This window comes from Pongo pygmaeus, chromosome 3 (assembly GCF_028885625.2).
Source record: "Pongo pygmaeus isolate AG05252 chromosome 3, NHGRI_mPonPyg2-v2.0_pri, whole genome shotgun sequence".
Lineage (NCBI taxonomy): Eukaryota > Metazoa > Chordata > Mammalia > Primates > Hominidae > Pongo > Pongo pygmaeus.
In genome coordinates, this window is record NC_072376.2 from 160,814,431 (window position 1) to 160,840,726 (window position 26,296).

The 26,296-nt window shown below is 40.0% G+C and overlaps 1 protein-coding gene across 6 annotated transcripts in view; it reads left to right on the top strand.

Annotated features, from left to right (window-relative positions):
* ARHGAP10 (Rho GTPase activating protein 10) overlaps positions 1-26,296 on the top strand; it is a 337,402-nt gene that overhangs the window by 174,525 nt on the left and 136,581 nt on the right. For all 6 annotated transcript variants that reach the window (XM_054486509.2, XM_054486510.2, XM_063664171.1 and 3 more), the window contains one exon: positions 3,096-3,161. In XM_054486509.2, the coding sequence (XP_054342484.1) occupies positions 3,096-3,161 (66 nt within the window). The remainder of the gene's footprint in view (positions 1-3,095; positions 3,162-26,296) is intronic.

Below are 26,296 nucleotides of genomic sequence, written 5' to 3' on the forward strand. Positions count from 1 at the left end.
GATCTTTCCCATCTGTGGGCTTTTCTTTTTTTTTTGATACAAAGTCTTGCTCTGTTGCCCAGGCTGCAGTGCAGTGGCATGATCTTGGATCCCTGCAGCTTCAACCTCCTGGGCTCAAGTGATCCTCCCACTTCAGTCTCCTGAGTAGCTGGGACTACAGGCGTGTACCACCATACCCGGCCAATTTTTTTAATTTTTAATTTTTTTTTTTTTGTTGAGATGGGATCTTGCTATGTTGTCCAGGCTGGTCTCAAACTCCTGGGGTCAAGTGATCCTCCTACCTCTGCCTTCCAGAGTGCTGAGATTACAGGTGTGAGTCACCTTGCCTGGCCTATGGGCTTTTTTGTGAGTCTTTCTCTAAAAAAAAAAAAAAAAAAATGTACAAAATACTTTCTCTACATTTACTTTAATGTTTATTAACAATCACATAAGAGTTTCAAGTATGCAACCTTCAACTTCTTGTCTGAGTTAACTCCTGTGGGTAAGAGCTGTTTATATCGAGGCCCTGTTTCCTACCCTTGATATGCTTTATCTTTGTAGTGTTTGACTACAGGCTATACAAATAGTTTATCAGTGCACCTTGGACAATAGCAACAATAATTAAATTTATTGAAATATTCGAGGACAACGATCTTCACATGCCACTGCTGTACTTGAAGAAAATGAAACATGCCCGGCTCTGTACCCTTGATTTTTTATTTTTTTTTAACTTACATAAAAACCTGATCAGATCTGCTGGGTTCCTGATGAATTTACTTTTTGACATATTTGGAAAAATTAAGCTACATTTATCAAATGTCCACAGTTTGTAAACACTGTGGTTATGTAACATAGGATTCCAATGTAATTGTGATCACTTGAGCCAGTGTTTGAATAAAAGACAACTCTTGTAGCCTCGCATTGGTGATTGACAGGATGCCACAAGCAGCACATCCCCTGAGGCACCTTCTTACCCCTCTTCCTTCTTCCCTTCTCCCTCTCTCCTTTGTTCTTTTCTTCTGACATCTTTTCTTCCTTCCTCCCTCCTCCTCTTCCTCCCTTTTCTTTCCCTTTCCTCATTTTCTCCTCTCCCTTTTCTCTTTCCCTTTTTTCTCTTTTTTCCCTTCTTGCTTATTACAGAGACGTTAAAACATGTCTTTTTTAGAAAACGTAATTTTGCTAAGCAGAAATAAATACTTCCATTTTATAAAGCTTTGTGAATAGTGGATTCTTGAGCAGAAAACCACTGCCCAATTCATTAAAATTCTCTTCAAGCTTAGCATTATGGGTTGTGTATGAAGTTTATATTCATGGATTGTTCTTGTAACCCTTCTGAGAGCCAAGGATTAGTGTTACTGTTCCCTAGGTTCTAAATGCAGTGTCTAAGGGTACTTTTCTTAACTTAATTTTTGTTGTTGTTGTTGTTGTTGGAGACGGAGTCTCGCTCTGTGGCCCAGGCTGGAGTGCAGTGGCACGATCTCAGCTCCCTGCAAGCTCCGCCTCCCGGGTTCATGCCATTTTCCTGTCTCAGCCTCCCGAGTAACTGGGACTATAGGCGCCCACCATCACGCCCGGCTAATTTATTGTATTTTTAGTAGAGACAGGGTTTCGCTGTGTTAGCCAGGATGGTCTCGATCTCCTGACTTCGTGATCCCCCCACCTTGGCCTCCCAAAGTGCTGGGATTACTGGCGTGAGCCACTGCGCCTGGCCTCTTAACTTAATTTTTGAAACAAGAATTGTCATTCATTAGGATGTACAGATATGCCAGCCTAATCATAGATAAGCTTCTATATTAGAAAAAGTATAAAAATTGTATTTCCAAAATAGTCTGCTCTGCCATATGAATCATCTGTTTTAAATTTATTATGAAAATAATAAAATATTATTTTAAAAGCTTGGAGCATGGTGTAAGATATCAAAATTTTAATTCAAGCTTATTGCCCAAATATTTTTAAAAAGCTTTTCTTAAAATTTTTCCTCCTAGGTTTTTTTTTTTTTTTTTAAAGGATTGTGTTCTGAGATTCTCAAGTAATTTAAGAACATTCATATATATATATGTATATATATATGTATATATGTATATATATATAGTTTTCTTTAACTGAGCTGCTGTTGGAATTTTTGGCAAAATACATCTTAACTGTGTCTAGATAGCTTCTCAGAGATTTGTATCACTTTCTTCTTGACTTTTAAAATGAATTATAGTTATTTTAATATTATTTTGCATTACAAATATATATATTATTGGTAAATAGATATTCTGATATTCCAGCAAGTGCTCTAAATATATGAAATTCCTTCCAGGCACGGTGGCTCACACCTGTGATCCCAGCACTTTGGGAGGCCAAGGTGGTCGGATCACCTGAGATCAGGAATTCAAGACCAGCCTGGCCAACATGGTGAAACCCCATCTCTACTAAAAATACAAAAAATTAGCTGGGCGTGGTGGCAGGCACCTGTAATGGCAGCTACCTGGGAGGCTGAGGTGGAAGAATCGCTTGAACCCAGGAGGTAGAGGTTGTAGTGAGCTGAGATTGTAACACAGCACTATAGCTTGGGTGACAGAGTAAGACTCCCTCTCAAAAAAAAAAAATAAAAAATAAAAATAAAAAATTTATATATATATGTAAAAAAAATAAAATTCCTGTTTATATTATTTAAATAGGGAATACATAGCCTTAAGCTTTTTGTTTTGTTTTTCTTTTTTTTTTGGAGACAGGGTATTGCTCTGTCACCCAGTGCAGTGGTATGATCATAACTCACTGCGGCCTCTACCTGCTGGGCTCAAGCTATCCTCCTTCTTCAGCCTCCTGAGCAGCTGGGACTGCAGGCACCCATCATTAAACCTGGCTAATTTAAAAACATCTTCAGTAGAGGTGGGGCCTTGCCATGTTCCCCAGGCAAGCCAGGAACTCCCAGGCTCAGGTGACCATTCTCCCTCGGCCTCCCAAAGTGGTGGGATTACAGGTGTGAGCCACTGTGCCCATCTGCCCTTAGCTTTTTAATAGTAATCTAAAAATTAGTTTGGATTTAAATAATTTTTCCTATTTTTAAAAGGAAGAGAAATGTGATAAATAATAATTGTACGCTTAATGTTTTAAACTGTTTCTTGTAGATGCACAGTTGGATAAGATGGGGTTCACAATTATCAGAAAATGCATCAGTGCCGTTGAAACACGAGGTAATATGATTGAATCATTTCATTCATGAGAGGCTATAGGTATGTAAAATCTAAAAGTCAAAAATACTTCTTGCATTTAAGTGTTACAGAATGAAACGTGTTAACACAAAATGCTCATTCTATCAGAAGGATCAGTTATTTACTATGACAATGAGGGATTTTCCTTTTTATTTACATATTTCTTTCCTATATTAAAACATGAGGTCAGTGTTGAGATGAGAATTGTCTTAGTCTGTTAGATCTGCCATAGCAAGATACCACAGATTGGGTGGCTTAAAGAATAGAAATTTATTTTCTCATGGTTCTGGAGGCTGGAAGTTCAAAATCAAGGTGTCAAATTCAAGGTTTCCTCTGAGGCCTCCCCACTTGGCTTGCAGGTGGCCACCTTTCCGCTTTGTCCTTAGATTGCCTTTTTTCCTTCGCACCCATGTCCCTGGTGTCTCTTTTACATGTCGAAGTTTCTTCTTATAAGGGCCTATTAGATTAGGACCCACCCTAAAGGCCTCTTTAAAGCTCCCATCTCTAAATACAGTCACATTCTGAGAAACTGGTGGTTAGGGCTTCTACATAAGAATTTTAGGGGGATACAGTTCAGCCCATAAGAATCCTTAGAAGAATCAGCAGTGATGTACAACTCATCGTAATCACTTTTGGTTGAAGCACTCTGAAGATACTCTCCACCCTCCATTGTTGTGTGGGTCCTTGTTTAAAAAAATCAGCTTGCCAGATGCGGTAGCTCAGGCTTGTAATCCCAGCACTTTGGGAGGCTGAGGCGGGCAGATCACCTGCAGCTGGGAGTTCGAGACCATCCTGGCGAACGTGGTGAAACCCCATCTCTACTAAAAATACAAAAATTAGCTGGGTGTGGTGCACGCACCTATAATCCTGGCTACTGGGGAGGCTGAGGCAGGAGAATCAGTTGAACCTGGGAGGCAGTGGTTGCAGTGAGCCGAGATCGTGTCACTGCACTCCAGCCTGGGTGATAGAGCGAGATTGCATCTCAGAAAAAGAAATCTGCTTTATTGAGGTGTAATTTGCAGACAGTAAAATTCACTGATTTTAACTGTACAAATGGAAGAGTTTTGAATTGAAAACATACACAACTGTGATACTATTACATACACAGAAGATTTCTGTTTCCCTCACCGAGTTCTTTTCTGGCACCTACCTTCCTCCTTTCCTGTATTTGCTTCGTTGCTTTTTTATTTTTATTTTTTTAAGACAGGGCCTCACTCTGTCACCCAGGCTGGAGTGTAGTGGTTCAGCCATAGCTCACTGAAGCCTCAAATTCCTGGGCTCAAGTGATCCTCCTGCCTGGGCCTCCCAAAATACTGGAATTATAGACATGAGCCACCATGCTTGTCCCTGAGCTACTTTTTATCATGCAAGTTCTGCCTCCGCCCCCCCCCCCCCTTTTTTTTTTTTTTTAAACATCTTCAGCATTTTTGTACAAATGGAATCATGCAGTTCATAGTCTTTTGACTCTGGCTTTGTCTGTGTAATGCTTTTGAGATTCATCGGTTGGGTGGATACTTAGCTCTATAAATTTCTGTTTATTGCCTGGTAGTATTCCATTATATGGATATAGCACAATTTGTTTATCCATCCACCTATTGATAAATATTTGGGTTATTTGTGTTTCCATTTTAAATTTAGGGAAAGCTAATTCCTCCACTGACCAATAGCCCAAAACATTTTTTTTTAAGTCTCTAAGCAAAAACTGGGCCCTTTTGCTATGCAGCCATTCCAGCAGACTTTGGAGAAACTAAATATTAAACATTGCAAAACAGGCTATTTCTGGAGGTTGACATTCTCTTTGTTTAGAGATCTGGTGAAGTATGTATAAATGGAATATTTAATTCACTTTCATATATTCTGTATTCAAGTCTGACTTTGGATGCCTTAGTGGGGTGAAGTACTGCCTTCACATTCTCTCTCCAAACAAGGTCTTTGTTATAAAGACAGGACTGCCACCTGTGAAATTAGTGTGTAGGATATTGGCGTAGTAGGAGCTGTTGTATGATTTGGGGATTTGCCCATCAATAACAACAACCTATGCCACAGAAAGCCATTCTTCCCACATTCTCTTACAGTGGCAGTTCACACTGACAGGTTTTCATTCATTTCAATCTGCACTGAAGTTGAGCTGGCAAATTTGTTTCTTATCCTGGTACCTCGAAAGAATTTCAGAAAAAACTCCTGCAATTTTAGTAGCTTTCACTTGACACTCATGTTTCTTTTTTTCTGAGTTTCTTAAGTAGAACTTTATGTCATTTGCATGCTTATTAATTTGGATAAATTCTTTCCCAAAAGGGCATGTTTTATACATACTTATTTCTGCCTGAATAGATGCAGATCTATCTAGAAGGCTTTCTGATTGGTATGTGTAGTTTTATGGAGTGTTACGTACATTGAATGGCATAAATATATATTGGAATCTGGATGCATTGAATGTGTTTTTATAAGTATATAGATGTTGAATAGGTCTACACATTTTATGTTAGCTTTTCTCATTTAAAAATAAGAGACAAAAAGCATATATTTTTTTTGAATATTTTTCCCCCCAAAGGTCTTCCATTACTGAACTTTTGCTTTCAGTGGAGTAATAGACTAAAAATAAGAGTTTAAAAGAATCAACAGTCAGAACTTATTATTGAAAATGATGAGGACAGCTGGGTGCACTGGCTCACACCTATAATCCCAGCACTTTGGGAGGTTGAGGTGGGAGGATTGCTTGAGCCCAAGAGTTCAAGACCAGTCTGGGCAACATAGCATGACTGTGTCTGTATAAAAATTTTTTTAAAAAAATTAGCTGAGTGTTATAGTGTTTGCTTGTAGTGACAGCTACTCAGGAGGCTGAGGTGGGAGGATCACTCGATCCCAGGGGTCGAGACTACAGTGAGCTTGGAAAACAGGTAAAGAGACGGAAATAGTTGGTAAATAGCATTAATAACTATTGTACTCTTCTTGAGTCTACATGACTAATGGGACCAGAAGCATTTAATGAGATCTAATTGAAGAATTACTTCTAATCACTGTTTTCATGTTCTAAATACGATTATCTAAAAACTAGTATTTCATATGGTTTGGTTAAAGCCGTTAGCCTTTTTCTTACCTTTTCATTTCATGTCTTTCTGTTTTTGATCTGACTGCTTAGAACATATTTATTGGAACATAAACATAACCCAAAAGACTACTGTGACAATACTTGTATTTAAATGGCATTTTTCTTAAGCCATCTATTCAGTGTGTGTATGACTTATGAAATGTTCCATATTTTTCTCCTGTAACTTTGTCCCATGGGTTGCACCAACCAGAAAAAGTTTTTAGCTTTGAGCACAAAGTAATTTTTCTCTAATTGTTTTTGTGGCCAAAAGTTTATTTGCCTTGGCTCAGGATAAACTGGAGAACTGGCAGTGCCCAGATTATTCACAGGACAGATACTCAGGAAGCCTGAACATCATTAATTGCATTCACAGGAGCAATTTCTGTGTCTCTGTAGCAGAAACTTCAGTGAATGGTAAAGATACGGGATCCATCACTGATGTTATAGAAGGAAGTGATTCCAGTGTCCACATCCAGGAAAATTTCTACATGGTATAGCTGCGGGGTCATATCTGGAGGGTAAAGGCACAGTGTACCGCCTAAGAGGGGCTCTTCTTTTCTCAAACCTAGAGCCTGGAAGCCAAGTTCTGAAGACAGTGGAACTGCCCCTTCTTAGTATAATTAACAGATTGTTAGCAAACACCCAGATCCCATTCTTTGCTTGCCCCCACATCTGCCTCCCAGTAACGGTGGCCAGAGGTGAACTGAGGGGAGCCAGGATACAGATTATGTGTTTGAATCTCTCAGCGTATTCTCTGTGGATTCTTTTAGAAATGTCCCCAACAAACACACCTCTGGTCATCAAAAATGATAAATTGGTTGTTCCTGTGTCATCATCCAAGATCGCATGCACTTGGAACATCAGCATCCTTTGATTCAGGTGTAGAATAGCTCTCAGCTGGGGCTCTACTTCCTTTATTTGGAAACCGTGTTCCCCAGCTGGTAATTGGGCCTGATGGCATTCTTCAGAGCGGAAGAGCCACAATGAACCTAACCCATCAGGTTCCTTGAAAATTGAGCTAATGTATTGAAGGCAGCAGACAGATCCGCAATTTAGGGACATGGGTTTTTCAAGATACAATAAATACACAACACATGTACATCTCTAAATTGTTCTGTCATGGCCACTTGTCTCCTCCACTAGGGTCTCCTGTGTCCTCCAGCTGCTTCCACTGACAGCTCGATTGTGAAGTGAGCTCCACTTACAAGAGGCTTGTATATAGAGGGTCCCTTCCCACTGCGTTCACATTCTACTAATCCTCCTTAATTCAGTCAGATTTTGATTTAATTCTGCCATAAGTTAGTTTTTTTCTGAAGCCATAGACAGATTACCATAAACAAAGGAGATCATTTTAACTTAAGAGTTTCAAAAAGTAATATGAGCAAAATATTATCTTATCCTAGATTAGGTTGTGTATTTTATAGATGTTGATAGAAGAATAGGATTATGACTAAAACTTTTGAAATGAAATATTTGACTTTGAATTAATTTTTATGAATGGAGCTAATTTCATGTTTTTGATCATGAAAATAAAATCTCATTTTGATTAATTTATCACATTTACTCAGAGGTCTTAAAGTCGCATTTATTAAACCAGTCATTTATTCAAAATGATGAATAAGATGATGAAGATACCCACTTAGAAGTTTATTGTAAAAAAAATCATAAAACTGTTTACCTGCAATCAGGCAGCCTTAGGAAGGCCTGTATTTTGTTTGGTTTGTTTGGTTACAGTATCAAAACCAAGATATTTTTATAATCTTACTGCTTCTACAACAGATGTGTATATAAAATGAGATACATTTATTTAAATACACTGGATTTTGAAGGCTGAATAAGAAAAATAATTTAAACTGTCTCATTAAGATTTTTTTTTTTTTTTTTTTTTTTTTTTGAGACGGAGTCTTGCTCTGTGGCCTAGGCTGGAGTGCAGTGGCTTGATCTCGGCTCACTGCAAGCTCCGTCTCCTGGGTTCACACCGTTCTGCCTCAGCCTCCCGAGTAGCTGGGACTACAGGTGCCAGCCACCAAGCCTGGCTAATTTTTTGTATTTTTAGTAGAGACGGGGTTTCACCGTGTTAGCCAGGATGGTCTTGATCTCCTGACCTCGTGATCCACCTGCCTCGGCCTCCCAAAGTGCTGTGATTACACGTGTGAGCCACTGCGCCCGGCCCTCATTAAGATCTTTGAAAAATGTTTTTATGATCGGTGTAAACCCATATTGAAAAATGATAAAACATTTTGCCAATTGAAATCATTTTGACTTGGTTCCTTTTACTTTATTTAGTATGACTACTAGAAAACGTATAATTGCATAGGTGGGTCACATTGTCTTTCTGTTGGCCATCCCTGCTCTGGACTTAGGAGCCCTTCATCTCCCTAGCTGTCCAGCCTACCTGGGGCACAGACCCATCACGGCAGCTGTGAGGTTGAGTAAGCCAGTTGGGGAAATTTAATTCACCATCACTGAGAGTAGCCCAAGCTATGATTGACTGAGAAAAGAAAGAATATGTCATGTCTCTCACATGGGTACTGAGAATCTAGTCCTGTCTGTAGCTCCTAGAGCAGAGGACCAAGCATCTCTAAGGACACACGTTGTGCCTGGCATTGAGCTGGCCTCACACAACACTTGCTGTATTAACTATTCAATTATTGGGACCTTATTCTCTCATACTTACCTTTTGTAGAAAACTAAGAATTAAGAAAGAAATTACATAAGATTGGACTCATTTTTCCTCTTCTACTAAATTCTCTTCTGGCCTCCAATTGCTTCTGAAGCTGGCTCAGTTCCCCTTACCTCTTTCTTAACGTGTTCTTTTGAAAATGACATTTGACATTTTTATTAAAAACTTTATTTGTGATATTATTGCAGTATTGGCAACACTTCAGAGAAATGTCTAAACTGTACTATCGTTCTCAGTACTCTTAAGATGACATTTTTAGTGTCTAACATACTTATAATAAATATATGACCTATGGATATTAATATATTTTGGTAGGACTGGCAGTTACTTAGAAATTATTCTAGTTTTGAGATAAGAAAAAACTCCATTTTGCTACAGTATCAGCATAAATTAACAAACCATACTTTTCCATAGAGTAGTTTGCTCATGATGTTTTGGCATGTGTGGGAGTCACATCAACTCGTCTTTCATCCATTTACCAAATATTTGCTAATAATACATACCGGCTCTACCACTAGGAAGTGACTGCTTTTTTACACTGAGCTAAAAGACTTCCTAAAGCAGTTGTTCCCAGACTTTGCTGCACATTGAAATTACCTGGGATCTTTTTAAAAAAATTTTTTTTTCTTTTTTTTTTTTTTTTTTGTGGAGACGCAGTCTCTCTCTGTTGCCCAGACTAGACTGCAGTGGCACGATCTTGGCTCACTGCAGCCTCCGTCTCCTCCTCCCAGGTTCAAGTGATTCTTCTACCTCAGCCTCCTGAGTAGCTGGGATTACAGGCGTGTGCCACAACGCCCAGCTAATTTTTTTGTATTTTTAGTAGAGGTGGTATTTCACCATGTTGGTGAGGCTGGTCTGGAACTCCTGACCTTAAGTATCTACCCTCCTCTGCCTCTCAAAGTGCTGGGATTACAGGCGTGAGCCACTGCACCTGGCCTTAAAAATGTTGATGCCATGCTCTCATACCCTGTCAGCCTCTTATACCCTGTCAGCCTGACTTAATTGCTATTGGATGTGGACTGGGAAGTAGGGTTTTTAAAATTTCCCCAGGTGATTCTAATACATAGCAAAGTTTGGGAGACCACTGTCCTAATGGAAGAGTTGCTTGCGTGCTGGAGAAGTGGGATACACCATTGTTATCTTCATGTTGAGTGTCCTGCTACATGGGGAGCTTTTCTCTTAACATCTTTCAAAAAATAACACAACCTGGCTGGGCACGGTGGCTCATGCCTGTAATCCCAGCACTTTGGGAGGTCGAGGTGGGTGGATCACCTGAGGTTAGGAGTTTGAGACCAGCCTGGCCAACATGGTGAAACCCTGTCTCTACCAAAAATACAAAAATTAGCTGGGTATGGTGGCGGATGCCTGTAATCCCAGCTGGTTGGGAGGCTGAGGCAGGAGAATCACTTGAATCCTTGGAGGTTGCAGTGAGCTGAGATTGCGCCACTTCACTCTAGCCTGGGTGACAAGAGTGAAACTCTGTCTCAAGAAAAAAAGAAGAAACAGGCTGGGCGTGGTGGCTCACACCTGTAATCCCAACACTTTGGGAGGCTGAGGAGGGCGGATCACAAGGTCAGGAGATCGAGACCATCCTGGCTAACACAGTGAAACCCCATCTCTACTAAAAATACAAAAAAAAAATTAGCCGGGTGTCGTGGGGGGCGCCTGTAGTCCCAGCTACTTGGGAGGCTGAGTCAGGAGAATGGCGTGAACCCGGGAGGTGGAGCTTGCAGTGAACTGATTGCGCCACTGCACTCCAGCCTGGGGACAGAGCGAGACTCTGTGTGGAAACAAAAAAACAAAATCCCTGCAACCTAAATCCAAACAAATCAGCAAAGTCCCAAAGAAAATAGCACAACATTCTTTTTGTTCCCTCAATAGCAGAAGACTTATCGTAGCTAAACCCTAGTTCTAATCAGAAGCCAGTCAGTTAACCAGTATTTACTGGGGCATCACAGGACATGCATAGTCATGCTCTAGGTCTCTGGGATACATGTTCAACATTGGTTACATACAATCCTTGATTTATTAGTGGCTGACAAAACAAAAGATTTGTAAGTAATTGAAGTGTACCAGATGATCAAAATGTTGCAAATTTGCACCGATTAAGAGAATATGAGTGCATGTTGAAGGACTGGGAAGAATGTGATGTTAATTGAGGACTGTCTTTAGGAGTAGGCTTCCTCAGATTTAAAGGATGGGAAAGTATATTTTGGCGTTTAGAGGAAACTCAGCAAAGATACAGAGAAAGGATGACTGAGAAAAGACAAACTTGGTTGTGAAGGAAACATGGAGAAACAGTAAAAGCAGGTAATCAGGCTTATGCATTTGATTGTAAAGAAACTGGGTAAATACTAGAAGGTGATAGGTAGCAAAGAAACAGACATTCAAAAAGTAAATATGAAAACTAATATTGATAGTCATGCATGGGATGCCCCAGGGTTCTGCTTAGGATGCAGGATTTATAAGTGAGGTAACTGATTCTGGATAATAGGTTTGGCAATGGGTAGATAGTGCAGATACAGCCGAATGATTTTGCTGAAGTCGTACCAGTCACATTTAGCAGTTGGTTGTATATAGAGGATAGGAATTCTGCAAGGAATTTTACCTTGAAGTGTTAGTTTGGGTAATGAAGGATGTCAAGGAAATTGAGAGGTCCATGATCTCATAACATATATCAGGAGCACTAGGGGTGCTTCTTGGAAATTCACATTACTGGTCTCAGTCCACATCTGTTGAATCAGAATTGTTGACGATTGGGGGTCTCTGCTTTAGACAATGAGAGATCCAATAGGAGTAGTCAGGTGGAGAGAAGAATTTTCTGATCTTCTGCCTTTTGGGGACAGAAGATGCCACAGGGGCTTTCCTGAGAGAGTAGGGTTTATGAAGGCCCTGGGTCATGGTGCCATATAGCATTTGGGATAATGACAGAGAGCGTGTGGATGTAAGGTAGACCTTCCATCCTAAAATGTGAGGTTGAGGGAAGAAATAACAAAATGGCTAAATGTAGTCATGTTTTGTTGTGTCAGAAGCCAAAAGCAGTTACAATTTCACATGTGTTTTAGGTGAATCCCAGACAGACTCAGAAGTGTTCATGGCAGCTCCTGTTCACTCATCCCACCGTTTTACCTCCAGTCCCTCCCACCTGCCATCTCTGTGTGACATCTGGCTTCTGGTGCCCCTGTAGTCATTTATTTCTATGTGGGAAAACATTCCCTTATTCTCAAGTAGCTTTACACCACCTTTCCTCCACTGTCTTGGTCTTGCTGAAAACCAACATTACTAGTATTACTGTGCAGCCACCATGATTTGTAGGTCTGTCGTGATGGATTCATCTGCTCTGCCACATCTCTGGAAAAAGACAATGGGCTTGGCCTTCTGCCCGGCCCCTCCTGCCCCTCCTGCCCCTCCTGCCCCTCCTGCCCCTCCGACATCTCTCACTCTTGAGCTGAGTTCTGCAGGGCAAGAGGAATTGTCCAGGTTTGCAAGGATGTGGGGTGTCAGAAGGAAGGAATTTTGACAGAGGGATGAGTCAGGGTCAAAGTGTAGATGATGGAAACAGTGTGATGCATTTGGGACCCGAGGGCCATCAGGCAAGATAGGAGGAGTGGTAGGAATGGAGAGTGGAGGGAGGGAGGGAGGCACTCAGATTACTCTGCTGAAGGGTTGCCTTGCCTTTGAGTGATAAGGAGCTGTCAGGGTTAAGTTCCAAAGTGGTGCAATAAGATAAGCACTTGGAAGGATTCTTAACCTCTCAGACCTTTAGTTTCTTTAAAAAAAAAAGTTTATTCACACTACCTCCCACCCAGCTTTGTGAGGATTAAAGAGCGAGTCTTTGCACATAGTAGATATTCATTAAATGCCTATCTTCATTTCCTTCTTCATCCTTCTCCTGCATTGTTTTAATCTTGAAATGTGCGTGTGCCTCATTTGGCAGTTATATTGCCTGGTATTTTAAGTTATATTTTCTATGTTTACTTTGTTTCTGGAACTTTACTGTTTACTCGGAGAAAATGTCTTATTTATCCTTTGCTTGCCTCTTCTCATTTCTAAATACAGGCATGCCTTGCACACGTAGTAAGCACTCAGTAAGCAGTTGCTTTTTGCTTGAGTATTCAGATTTGACTAAAATTCCATATTGGTAATATTATGTGTCTCAACAATTTCTAAAGTTATTGGAAGAATTTATATGTGGTTGGAATTGGTACTTTCACATAACATGTAGGATTGTTTTTCATTCCTTTATGTCAGCATCTTTCTGAACTGCGGGTAATATATTAGACATAGAAAAGTACATCATGTTATGTGTGAAAGAGTCTTATAGTTTCAGAGATTGGAGTGTAATTACATCATTTCTTTGAGTAAGTACAAATGAGCCGCCCCCCATGAGCAGTGCATTGTCTCTTTCTGGGCTTGCATGACACCTAGGTGCATGTACTGTATGATATGCAAAAACAAAGTAACACTCTTTTGCTTAAAAACATCTTTTAGTTGCTATTTTTAAAATAGTCATTACCATTTAAAACTAAATTTGGATGCCACTTTTGTTTATGAAGTTTCTCTTAAAAAATCTTCCATATGTGGATAATTTGAATATTCACTTTAATTTTCTAGAGTATGGCATTAAAATGTCGATCTAGGCAAGCTGTCAGTTATCAAATTCAGCATTGTAACAAGCTGTGAATTCATGGGATAGAAGTAGGAAGCCACATAGAAGATTTGACAATCTTTCATTTGTTGCATGTAAAAGCAAATTTATCTTCCTTTGCAAAGCAAAGTTTTAGATTTTTGGAAAACCTTACCGCTTGAAGATTGCTTTGCCTACAGAGCACTTTGGAATTCTATGGGGTTCTCAAGATGGGCTCTGGTAGAAGATTACAATGTATAATTTCAGTATTAATCTTCAGGGGTATGGAAAGGAAGATGTCCAGAGTGAACCTGAAACATATTCTACCAATTGCGCATTAATGTTAAGTTGCCAAGGGCACTGAAGAAAATAAAGAACAGCTGTCCTCAGAAAATTTACAGCAACTAAACTAGAGTTTCTCTCTGTCTCTGTTTTAATCAAAATGGGTGTGAGGTGAGTGTGGGTGGAAATAGAGGACAGTCTTCTGTGGGAGGGAGCTGAGGAGTCTTGTGGTGTCTGCAGAAATGCAAATGCAAAATTGAAATAATAAATCCAGGCACATCAGGACTGAATATTCATTTTCACAATTAGTAATCTTATTTGTTTTAAGGAAACTCTGAGAAACTATTTGTTTCCAAATGAATGGTCACATTAAATTAATAGGGGCAGATCCTTCCTCTGAGACGGCAAACCCCGAGTCCCTGCCTTTACCCCTCGTCCATGTGGTTTAGGGTTTGGTTTAGGACTGTTACTACTTTCCTGTTGTCCAGTGAATGTTTTTTTTTCAGCCCATGAATTCAACCTTCTTTTCTCTTTGTTACCTATGGTTTTATACGTTTTCCTCCTCTTTAACGCATCCACAGAATAGAAATGGAGAAAATTAATAGGACTTTATTCCATCCTTACAATAAATCATCTTGCTTCTGGGTGTATTTGGGGTTGGAGGTTGGGTAGGTGTCAGAAAATGACAATGGTATATTTTCAAGTAGTGCCGAAGGTGTTTTTAGAACAGAAGAAACTTGGTGGAACTGTCTTGCTACAGAGTAGGCATGCTAGGCTTTGTTTTTGCATTACATTCTGATGAGGTCTGTGACATTTTATGGTACACTGTTAGCATAGTGGTGAAGAACATTAGCTCAAAAGACTATCTTGATTGTAATCTCAGTTTTACTCCTTATTAACTCTGCCGTGTAACCTCTCTGTGTCTTTATCATCTGTGAAACGGGATAAGGATCAGATCTCCTTCATGGGGTTGTTGTGAGAACTAAAAGAGAATGCTTAGGACATTGGCACATGTTGAATGCCCAGTAAGTGTGAGTTACTTATTTAGAGATAAATCCAGTCATTGCGGCCAATTATAATTAAGTAGTCTCATTATTGATTTAAGGCTCTAGGAGAGTGAAGAACTTTCTATTTTTTAAAAAAAATAGCAATTTACATTGGGAAATAAATCACCCATATTCACTTTATCTGTTAATTTTATGTGACTCTTAGAACAAACAGCAAAATTAACTGGTTTGGCTTTTAACCTCCTCCTCTTCAGTGATTTGTGGACATTTGAGCATTAAAATATCCTGAGCAGTAAAATAGCTAGAGGCTCAGGAAGAACACCGCGGTTTTCAGATTATCTCAAGCTTTTCCTCAGAAGCCAAACAAACACCACAAAACACCCTGAAATCCAAAAACAGGCATTCTTCCTCCTGAGATTTAGTACCTGCTGCTGCAGCTGCTCTGAGGTGGAGAGGCAGAGGGCAGCAGCGAGACACAACATTAGGCCTTTTCTGATGTTTTCCATCTCTGCAGCTGAGGAATGAAAAGGAACCTTGCAAAAAGCAACGGCCCACTTTTGCCTTGAGTTTGAGTCTCTTTTCTGATTTATTGTAGTAAAATTTTGCTAGTGCTTAAACCTGAGCTACATGAGTGATGAGCTTGAAAATTTATTTAGCTGTCCCATCCTTTCCAGCTTACTTTAATACTTACCTATGTCTGGGCACACACGTTAGATGGATTTTAGTCGTAATTTTGGGGTATTTCTTACAGGGAAGGTATTAGAGGAAAAAATATTAGAAATATGGTTCCTGTTCTTAAAGATGAGCTTCAATCTAACTTCAAGACAGAGATTTTACTCTACTTTCATGTTAACCAGTTATCCTGCATAGTTCCACGGATACTAGACTTGTAGAAGACACAAGACTTCTGGATCTTTGACACAGGACAGTTTATTACTGTCAGTAGCTAGAGTAGTGCATTTTTTGCTCATTCCCTGAGCCCTGATTCCTCAGGGCACTGCAAAGATGGCCATGTGATACTTATGGATGATACAGTTGGTTGTGTTATAGGAGGAAAAACTCTGAATGCAGGAAACTCAGATCTTTTATAATGGCCAGCAAGCAAGCCTTTTGCTCTAGGAGACACCATCTCTATTTGCTAAGGCTGCAAGCAACCCTGCTGTTTGCTCCAGAGGGTAGATATTGGAGCAGAGGGTGCTCCCACCATGCTGGGGTGGTGTTGGTAGTGGTGAGTGGGTGGTATGATATGGGGAGATGCTTTGTGAGCAGTTGTATCCAGAGGGTGGCAGATCCCAGGTGCTGTGCTGCATTGTTCGCCTTAACTCTTTCTGTAGGCTGTGGTGAGCTATTGAGATTTGGATGGGAGTGTGTCTTGAGATCTTTGACAGATAATAGAATTGGTGGGAATGGAATGGGGGTAAGATGGAAGGCAGGGTGGTTGCTTGAATTTGGGGAGTAATTCAGATAAGAAATGATGGAGGTTTAAACTAGAGTATTTGCAATGGAAAGAAGGGATGGATAGGAAGAGAGACTTCGCAGACAAACAGAATCTGATGACCTGCTGGATATTGGAAGTCAGGGAGAGGGGAAAGCGACAACGGACTCTAAGCTTCCCAGACGAGGTGGATGAGACCTTTAGCCAAGGCAGAATGCAAGATGAGCAGTAGGTTTGGGAGGGATAGAGACTGGTTTTGGATATTCTGAATGCAAGTGGCATGTTACAAAAAATAGAATGAAAGCAAGAGAGGAGAGATGGCAGGAATTATTTTTAGAGAGGTAAGGTTTTGAGTGTCTAAGTCAAGATGATAGTGGAGAAAAGGACAGAATCTTTGTGAATGCTTCTATTTTGATGATGAGAGGAAGAAGAATAATGGAGACATAAGACAGAGGGATAGGAGGAGAAGGAAAAAGGATGGTTGTAAGGGAATCCATAAGAGGGGAGATTCCAAGAAGGAAGAAGTCAGCTGTGTCAGATACTCTAGGAAGGTCAGGTTGGTGGATGAACAAGAAACAACCATTGGGTTTAGCGGTTGGGAAGTCAAACTAAATAATAGCGAGGTTGTACTTGTTTTTTTCTTAGGTGTTATTCTTCTCACAAGAACCATATGAGACAGGTGGTATTATCCCAATTTGCATGAGCCCCTGAAGTGAAGAAACATGATTTGATTTGTCTAAGCCTCAGAGGTAGAGAGCAGTATACTACAACTTGCTTCCAAGACTGTGTTTTAAATACCCACGCTCTTAACCACAGTGAGCATGAGGAGATGGAGACACTATAGTCTGACCTTTTTTTGAGGATGTTGGAGAGATGAAGGAAAGAAAAACAGAAGACAAGTTGTTAAAGAACAAAGTTTAAAAGTTTGAGAGTACTGCAGGAAAGGGAAGTTGGGAGGGAAGATTTAAGTATCACTCACTGAAAGTGTTCGTCGAGATTCAGGATTAAGCCATTCTAAAGTTAGACCTGCCTTTTTTCCATAACAACTGCTTCATGGATTCTGAAGGTGATCCTTGGCCCAAGAAAGATGCACTGGCTTTGCTGAGGATTGCTGCAACACCTCAGGAGGTCTCTTCATAGCAGACAAAATGTCAATACAGAATCTGCATATGACAATATATTAAAAATTTTAATATATTGCATTTTATGTTTTTGGAGTATATCACACTCTCTCACACAGTCTCCGTAAAACTCGGTAGTTGAGCAGATATATATCAATAGGCTCAGTTGCACATGTGGTATCAGAGGCCAGAACAAGGTAGGGTAAACCTGTCACAGGTCACACAACTAGGCAAAGCTGGGGTTTGGAGCCTAGTCTCCTGGCTCTAAGTCAGAATTATCCTACGGCAGCAGAAACAGGGTGAGAGGAAGAGTTGGTGGACAGTGCAACTTAGTGGTGATGGGAGAGCTTGATCTTACGGGAAGGCCCAGAGGCTGTGAGATACTCCTTTTGCCAAGGTTCATGCTGTGAGGAAAAACCGAAGGGCACATTGAGGGGGTCACAGCCAGTGCCTGTATTAGGTACTGGGATAGGGAGACCTCTGGGAGAGTGTGGGGCCCCAAAGGTTACTAATGAAATTGGAAACTCTCAGTTACTCCGTTGCTTTCCTCTAGGCCCTGTCTCGGCACTTTGCCAGTGGCTTGGGTAGAAAGAATAGCAACAAGTCTAGGGCATCTGGTCTGAAGCTAAAATGCTCTCTCTTGTGTTGCCTAGAAACTGAAAACGAGGCCAGCCACCTGTAGTATACAGTCCATTTTGACCATAATACAGAGGTTACAGCTAGTAAACTTTCTGCCTTTCGTATTTGAGACTTGGATTTGAGAGGATGAGACTTAGCATCAAGACTTAGATGTATCTTTAGAAGCCTAAAATTGTCAGTACTTCCAAAAATACGGGTTTAGACCCAGAAGTGGGCATTTGCTTTGCACTTTTAAAAATATTTCTCACTTTTCTCCTGGGATGGGACAATATTGAGTGGATGTGACAGACAACCCCAGTGGGCACAGCCACCCTCACTTGCCAAACTGTCTTGTTTCTGTGTTGAGTCTCTGGTTTGTTTGGGAGTGGGAAGACTGTGGGAATGAGATCCTAAGACCTTTCCTAAAAGTGCCTGCTGGTGGGGAGGCTAATCATCACAATATAGAAATGTGTTTACACAAGGAGTAGGTGAAGGCGAACATGCTGGTGAAAGCAAGACTTACAGGAAAGGGAAAAACAGATTAGTTGGTGGCAAAGAATAGCTGTCTGTAATGTTTTTCTATCTGCTGTTCAAATAATTATCATCCGGGGAAGAACTTACAAATGTTATTGGTGAGCAGGAATTGTATATTTTCCATGAGTCATTCTCGTTAAATAAATTTTGACTCTCTTCCCAGCATGTGCTTTATTTTATGAAAATGGGCTTATAGATCAAAGGCCTTGGTTAGGGCATTTATATGTATCGTGCCTGGCTATTTTGAAATTAATTTTGAGTTTTATACTACAGTTAAGGCTTGTAATGATTGCTTGGTATGTGTGAAGCTCATGCACTTGCTTTATAAACATTATCTCCTTTAATGTTCACAGCAACCCAGTTCCCATCATTAACCGCATTTTCAGATGAAGAAGCTGAACACAGAGAGGCTGAATAACTTGCTAGGTCACATAGCTAGAAGGTGGCAGAGTTGGAAGTTTTCAGAATGTCAGTAACCTTAACTTGTAATAATTTATATCTTGTAACCTTAACACATTTGTATTTCCAAGATATATTTGTTTTTTATTTAAATGGAGGTACCAAGGTCCAGAAAGTTTTAAATGTTATTCAGTATTATGTTGAATCTCATCTTTGTACAGCTCTACTTTATCTGCTGCCTCAATGCTTAGGAATTATCCCTTACCCTGCTGCTTGGCAGTATTTAATGCACTGTAAGTGTTACATATAATGCATTCTTCTCCCAAAGCTTTAGAATTATGTAAATACTGTATCTTAAATTTATGATGGTGAATATGTCCCTTTGATGGAATAGAGAGAATCATTCTTCTGTCTGCTTATATTTAAAACCATTTTAATATAAATACACATTTTTGACAGAATGTTATAATGTTATGAATTGCTGAGTATCTTGGAAGAGTATCTTTGTGTATGAACCTGTTTATTTTTATGTAACCCAGTGCAGCAGATAGCCTAGAAAGTGCTTACTATACTTAAACAGACATTTAAACATTAGTGCTTACTGAGGACTAGTTATAAATATATGTAAGGAACACATTATCACATTTTTGTAATCCACCTATGATCTGAAACAATATTCATGAGTCTCTTCATTGCTTTTCTTAATATTACCTTCATAATACATCATTCTTAGCCAGATTGCTAGGTATTTCCTCACAAGTTTTTCTAATTATTTCATGAAGAGTGTGTTTTTCCTTCATTTTCAAGAATATTTCAAGATTAGCTAATGTTAGTAATTATACATGAAAATATATACATATAAGGCATCTAAAATAATGATTAATATTTTTATGTGCATACAAGCATGTTTGTTTGTTGTATAACCCATAGAGAAATCTGTCTTTACAGTGCTAGAGGGATATGCAAACCTATATTTGTATTTGTGCATACACATGTGTGTATATATATACACGTGTGTATATATATGCACATGTGCCTCATTAATAATGAAATGTTAGACTTTTGATGTAAATCCTGTGAATGCCAGTATGAACATTAATGACCTTTTACCCCTGTTGTCAACACACGTGAGTGCAAATAAATGATTCAGTCCCTCCACAAATATTGATGAAGCATCTCATTCCGTGCCAGGCAATCTGCTGGTTACTAGATGAGAGCTGAATGTTAGTTTATAGAACCATGGAATTTGAGAATGTATTTCTGTAGAATCATACGGCTGCAAAATCCTTTTTAATCATTTCATACCTGTTACCATCAAAAGTGTTTATCTTTCACTTTGAGCCCTTCTCCTTTGTTGTTATATCTTTTTCTGTCTTGTATTTTATTTCCATATTTCCTTTACTGATTAATCATCAATATATTAATTGTTCATTTGTTTTTCAATCCATTTGTTAAATGTATACCATAGGCTAAGGACAAGTTGAGGTATTAAGAATATAGAGCTATCAGGTACAAAAACTGCCCCTGAAGCTGAAAAGATAAGAAAGAACTTCTTGGCCTATTTAGTTTCAAGTTACTCTCTTTTAATTTTAATTGTCTCTTTAATTTTACCCGGTGTCTTCACTTGATTCCACCTCACTGCCTAAAATATAAGTACTCAACAATTCCTGTGAAATTAACAGGAAAGTAAATGTTACGTAATTTCTAGCCTATCTTCTCATTTATTTCCAATTTTTCCTCCCTTTTATTTTGTATTCTCCCTGTTTACCATTTCTATTTTTAAAAATTACCTGTCTTTTCTCTTCTGCTTCCTTTATTCTAATGGTACTTTGTTTTCAAATTCATCACATTTATTTGCCAGTTGTAGCCACTCTAGCCTTTATCTCTACCTCTCTTGTTTACCTGCATTTATCAGCCCTTTTAAGTTTTATTTTCCTTTTGCATCTGATTTTTTAACTATCCCAGAACATCTTATTTTCTGTCTTGCTTCTTCAGCCCACCTATAGGGACAGTGGATGCCTGCTAGTGCTCAGTAGTTCCATGCAGGTGTTTTCAGGAGCTGTATGGTCTCTGGCTCTGGTAACACCGTTTGGGTTTGAGAGGGGAACAGCTGAGCAGAGATGATGATGAAACTTGACTGCTTCCCACTTTTTGACCCTCTCTTCAAGGAAGATGTGGGTGTTGTGAGTAGTGCTCTATGACAGTGTTGTGGGAGATTGGAGGAGACAGATGGTAGGAAGTAAGACACATTTGATTTTACCTTATCCGTTTCGCCCAGAGACAGCTGTCATCAGCTGCTCATCACTCTAGTGGAGATAAGCTTACCTTTTCTTTGCTAACTATCAGAACCAATCTCAATCTAATTTATTAAGAGAAAAAAAACAACTTCGGGCCTGTAAACATATTGACCAGGTTACAAATTTTTGTTAAAAGTTAGAAAATATTGATATCAATATCATCACTGAGCATTTATATCATGAAAAATCACAATAATTTGGATATTTTAACTTTAATTTTTCAGTTCTGAATTGTGATGTCCATTTTGGCCCAAGTCTGTATCTATAGTTCTATATCAATTTCAAGTCAGATCAACCTAGCTATACCTATTCTTTGTCCAACTTTTCTATACAAGGCACCATAAAAGCTATTAAAAGCAAAAACCAAGGTTGACCAAGTATCTTTCCAGGTAATACCTCTGTATTTGGAGAGAAGGTGGAATACAGGTTCACGATTCTTCATCTGAAAATTCCAAGGCTAGGTGTGTTTCGGAGTTTCGACCTTTTTAATTAAAAAAGATAATAGATCATTCAGAACATAGGCACAGGCAGAGATTTCATGATGAAGATGCCAAAAGCAGTTGCAACAAAAGCAAAAATTGACAACTGGGATCTTATTAAACTGAAGAGCTTCTGCACAGCAAAAGAAACTATCACCAGAGCAAACAGACACCCTACAGAACGGGAGAAAATTTTTGCAATCTGTCCATCTGACAAAGGTGTAATATCCAGAATCTATAAGGAACTCAAAATTACATGAGAAAAACAACCTCATTGAAAAGTGGGCAAAGGACATGAACAGACACTTCTCAAGAGAAGACATACATGTGGCCAACAAACATATGAAAAAAAAGTTCAACATCATTAATCATTAGAGAAATGCAAGTCAAAACCACAATGAGATACCATCTCAAGCCGGTCAGAATGGCTATTATTAAAAAGTCAAAAAACAGATGCTGGTGAAATTGTGGAGAGAAAGGAACACACTGTCGGTGGGAGTGTAAATTAGTTCAGCCATTGTGGAAGACAGTGGCGATTCCTTAAAGACCTAGAGGCAGAAATACCATTTGACCCAGCAATTCCATTACTGGGTATATACCCAAAGGAATGTAAATTGTTTTATTATAAAGACGCATGCATATGTTCACTGCATTACTTTTCACAATCGCAAAGACATGGAATCAACCCAAATGCCCATCAATGATAGACTGGATAAAGAAAATGCAGTGCATTTAATATTCCATGGAATACTATGCAGCCATAAAAAGGAATGAGATCATGTCCTTTGCAGGGACATGGATGGAGCTGGAGCCCATTTTTCTTAGCAAAGTAATGCAGAAACAGAAAACCAAATATCTCATGTTTTCACTTACCAAGTGGAAGCTAAATAATAACACATGGACACATGGGGGGAACAACACACACTAGGACCTGTCAGAAGGTGAGAGGTGGGAGGAGGGAGAGGCTCAGGAAGAACAGCTAATGGATGCTGGGCCTAATACCTGAGTGATGGGATGATCTGTGCAGCAAACCACTATGGCACACATTTACCTGTGTAACCTGTACATCCTGCACATGTACCCCTGAACTTAAAAGTTGGAGATAAAAAATGGAAAAAACAATAAAAAGGTAATGTGAGACATACACTGAATAGAATATTACATCTCCAGGCAGGTTTGGTGTGGAAATTACTTTTAACATGTGAAATATGAACATTCAGTCTGAGTGGAAAAAATACTTAAATAACCTGATTTCAGGTCATGGATTTATACTTTTTCAGCTTCAGGATTTCTTTTTGATTTTTAAAAATTATTTCAATCTCTCTGTTAAATTTCCCCAATAAATTTCTGAATTGATTCTCTGGTATTGAAGTTTGTTGAGAAGGAAGCTCATCTTCTTTAAATTTCTTTGAGAGATTGCATGTCTTCATCACTTTAGGGTTGGTCTCTTGTGCCTTATATTGCCTGTTAGGTGAGGTCATATTTCCCTGAGTGTTCTTTTAAAAATTGTTTATTTTTTTAGGGAAAAGGTTTTGCTATGTTGCCCAGGATGGAGCGCAGAGACTATTCACAGGTGCAGTCATAACACACTATGGCCTTGAACTCCCATGCTCAAGCAGTCCTTCTCCCTCAGCCTCCCAAGTAGCTGGGATTACAGGCACTCGCCACTGTGCCGGTCCCTGAATGCTCTCGATGCTTGTAGGTGTGTGACAGTGTCTGCACATTGAGAGATTGGCTATTTATTTTCATCTACCCGGTCTGGCTTTGTGCCTGTTCTTCAGAGGGCCTTCCAGGATTCTAAGCTGACTGACTCTTGGGTTTCCTAAGCCTGTGACCACTGTAGCTGTCTCAGCACTAGAGGATGCTCTAAGCCCAGGCTTGCCACGAGTCTCTTCAGGACTCAGAAGTTGACGTGGCTTTCTGCCCCAGATGGACCTGGGGAAGACCCAAAAAAGGTACTGGGACTGTGTGGGAATACTGGCCAAGACCTGAGTCCAGAAGACTGTTCTAGTGGCCCAGATGGATGTGTCTCCCAGCAGGTCTCTGCATGGGTGGGATGAATTTCTGACTATAGCAGAATGGGCTGGAGTTGAGATGAGGCCCTCTTGGGATCTGCTGTGGGGCAGAGGCTGGAGAGCCAGGCTCTTTGGGTGTATGTCTCTTAGTAGGTCTCAACACAAGATTGTTCCCTGATTGCATTGGGAGGGGCGGGAGCTGAGCCTGGGTCCCCTTAGGTTCTGTTGTGGGGCAGAGGTTGGCAAGCCCATCTGGAAGGCTCAGGCTCCCAGGCTGTGAGACATGGGTGAGTCTCCCTCTGGGTCCCTGTGCAAGCAGCTGTGAGCTGGGACCTTGGCTGAGGGGCCCTGGAGCCAAGCCACAGGGCAAGTCTCAGGTTCACTGCTGAGACCACTGTTAGTATGCAGACGAACCTTTCTGCCAAAGCACCAGTGTGCAAGATTCCTTTTGGACCCCTTGGCAGATAGTTTCAGCTGCAGGCTCAAGGCCAAACAGGGCTGTAGCCAAGTCCCTTGGAGGACTGGACCATTGTCAAGCTTGAACCTAGGAGCAAGCTTGTGGCACATCAGCCACCTGGATGTTGGTCTGCACTCTCAAAGCAACCCTCCCAGGTCTTGAACTCCACCAAGGTTTCACAAACTTTTACCTGAATCCTGAGATGCCCTCAGAGAGACTTTGATGGTGGATGGATGCAGAATTCTTACTGTCATATGGGGATATGAGCAGGTTACTTTCTATGCCACCATCTTGGTGATGCCACTCCATTATCCATTAACGCTTTTGATTTTGGGAATTGTGACTAAGATTGTGGACTTGTTTTAAGATGTACCCTGGTGGGTGCAGTGGCTCTTGCCTGTAATCCCAGCACTTTGGGATGCCCTGAGGCAGTAGGACCACTTGCGCCAGGAGTTTGAGACCAGCCCAGGCAACATAGTGAGACCCGCTCTCTACAAAAAATAAATTCAGCCGAGTGTGGGTAGCATGTGCTTGTAGTCCCAGCTAGTCGAGGGGCTGACATAGGAGGATGGCTTGATCCAAGGAGGTCAAGGCTGCAGGGAGCTGTTATCACACCACTGCATTCCACCCTGGGTGACAGAACGAGACCCTGCCTTAAAAATAAAAAAATTTAAATGTAATCAAGTGTTAAATTAAAAGGAATCAATTATGAGTTATGTTTAGAAGAAGGGAGTATCACTGTGGGCTGGTGTCAAAAAGGGGATTTTTATCCGGTTTTGAAGGTTTAGATGGGAATTTTACTCACTGTCGAATCTTGGGCAACCAGAATAGCACCTGGCACATATCTGATGAATAAATATATGACAGTTGAATAAATCTGTGAAGAGAAGGGGAAGAGCATTCCTGCTGGGGAGACTTCAGCCTGAATGTAGTCGCAGAGGATGCAGTGAACTTGGTTATTTTGTGGGTGATGGTCGAGCCGTCTGTTGTGATTAAGTTGAATACACTGCAGTCCCTGTAGGAAGATGAGGTGAGGCCCGTCATGTATGTGTGCGTGTGTGTGCCTTACATACTTGTTAAGGCTAGAGGATGTGGGCTGGATCTGAAGGCTTGCTCTTAAATGGGGATCCAGGGGACATTAGATAATAATAGTGGTTTGAAAATAAAAAGATAGAAGACAGTGTTCAGAATGGATTATAGTTGTATATTTCTTTTTAGGGATTCCATAATAAATGTGTGTGCATGAAATTCAGGATTGTGTTGAAGAGGCAGAAATTAGTCTGAAGTTCGAAGAAAGAGTGGACATTGACTTGTTGCATTTGGAAAGTGACAGGGAAGAAGTCAAAGATTTCAAATTTCTAATACTTGTTGATCAGAAATAGTGATCCCTTTGGTTGACAGGGAAATTTGGAAAAGAAGCTGGAAAGGACATGATAAACTCACTAATATGCCTTGGCATATTGGTTGGTTTATATCCTTAAGATGTATTTGATGCCTTTTATATGAACATATATGTGTTCATAGATAAAAAGTATGTTCCAGCTCTCATTTAGTTCAGAGCTTTTGAGAACAGTGTAGCAAGAAATAGAAAATCGAACAAGACTTGAGTTGTATGTATTTTACGTGCTATTTCCAAGCTGCTTTTGTGCAAGGTTTATTTAAATTTCATTTAAAAATGTAGAAACTGTGTTGAGTAGCTTTAATTCCCCTTTGCACCTCTCAGTATGCATTAACAATTAACTCTACTTCTCTCAGGTTGATGAATTTGAACTTGATCAATTATTTGATAGTAATTACCGGCACAGAGTGATGATTATTGCCGAAGTGACATTCTTATTTCATCTCTCCATATAATTCAGGCCCTTTTCACAGAGGCATGTTTGCTTGAATGCAGAGTATGATTTGCTCTTTTGGCTTCTACCACTGAGGTCAAACTTTTTAAGGTTTCTTAACTAGAGTAGTACTGAAACCCTTTGGTATTTTAAACTATCTCGACATGCCCTTCTGGCTTCCAAAAAGAAGGAAGGAATGAGGCTCAATCTTTTTTCCTGTATCAGGCTCAAAAGGTCTCTGAT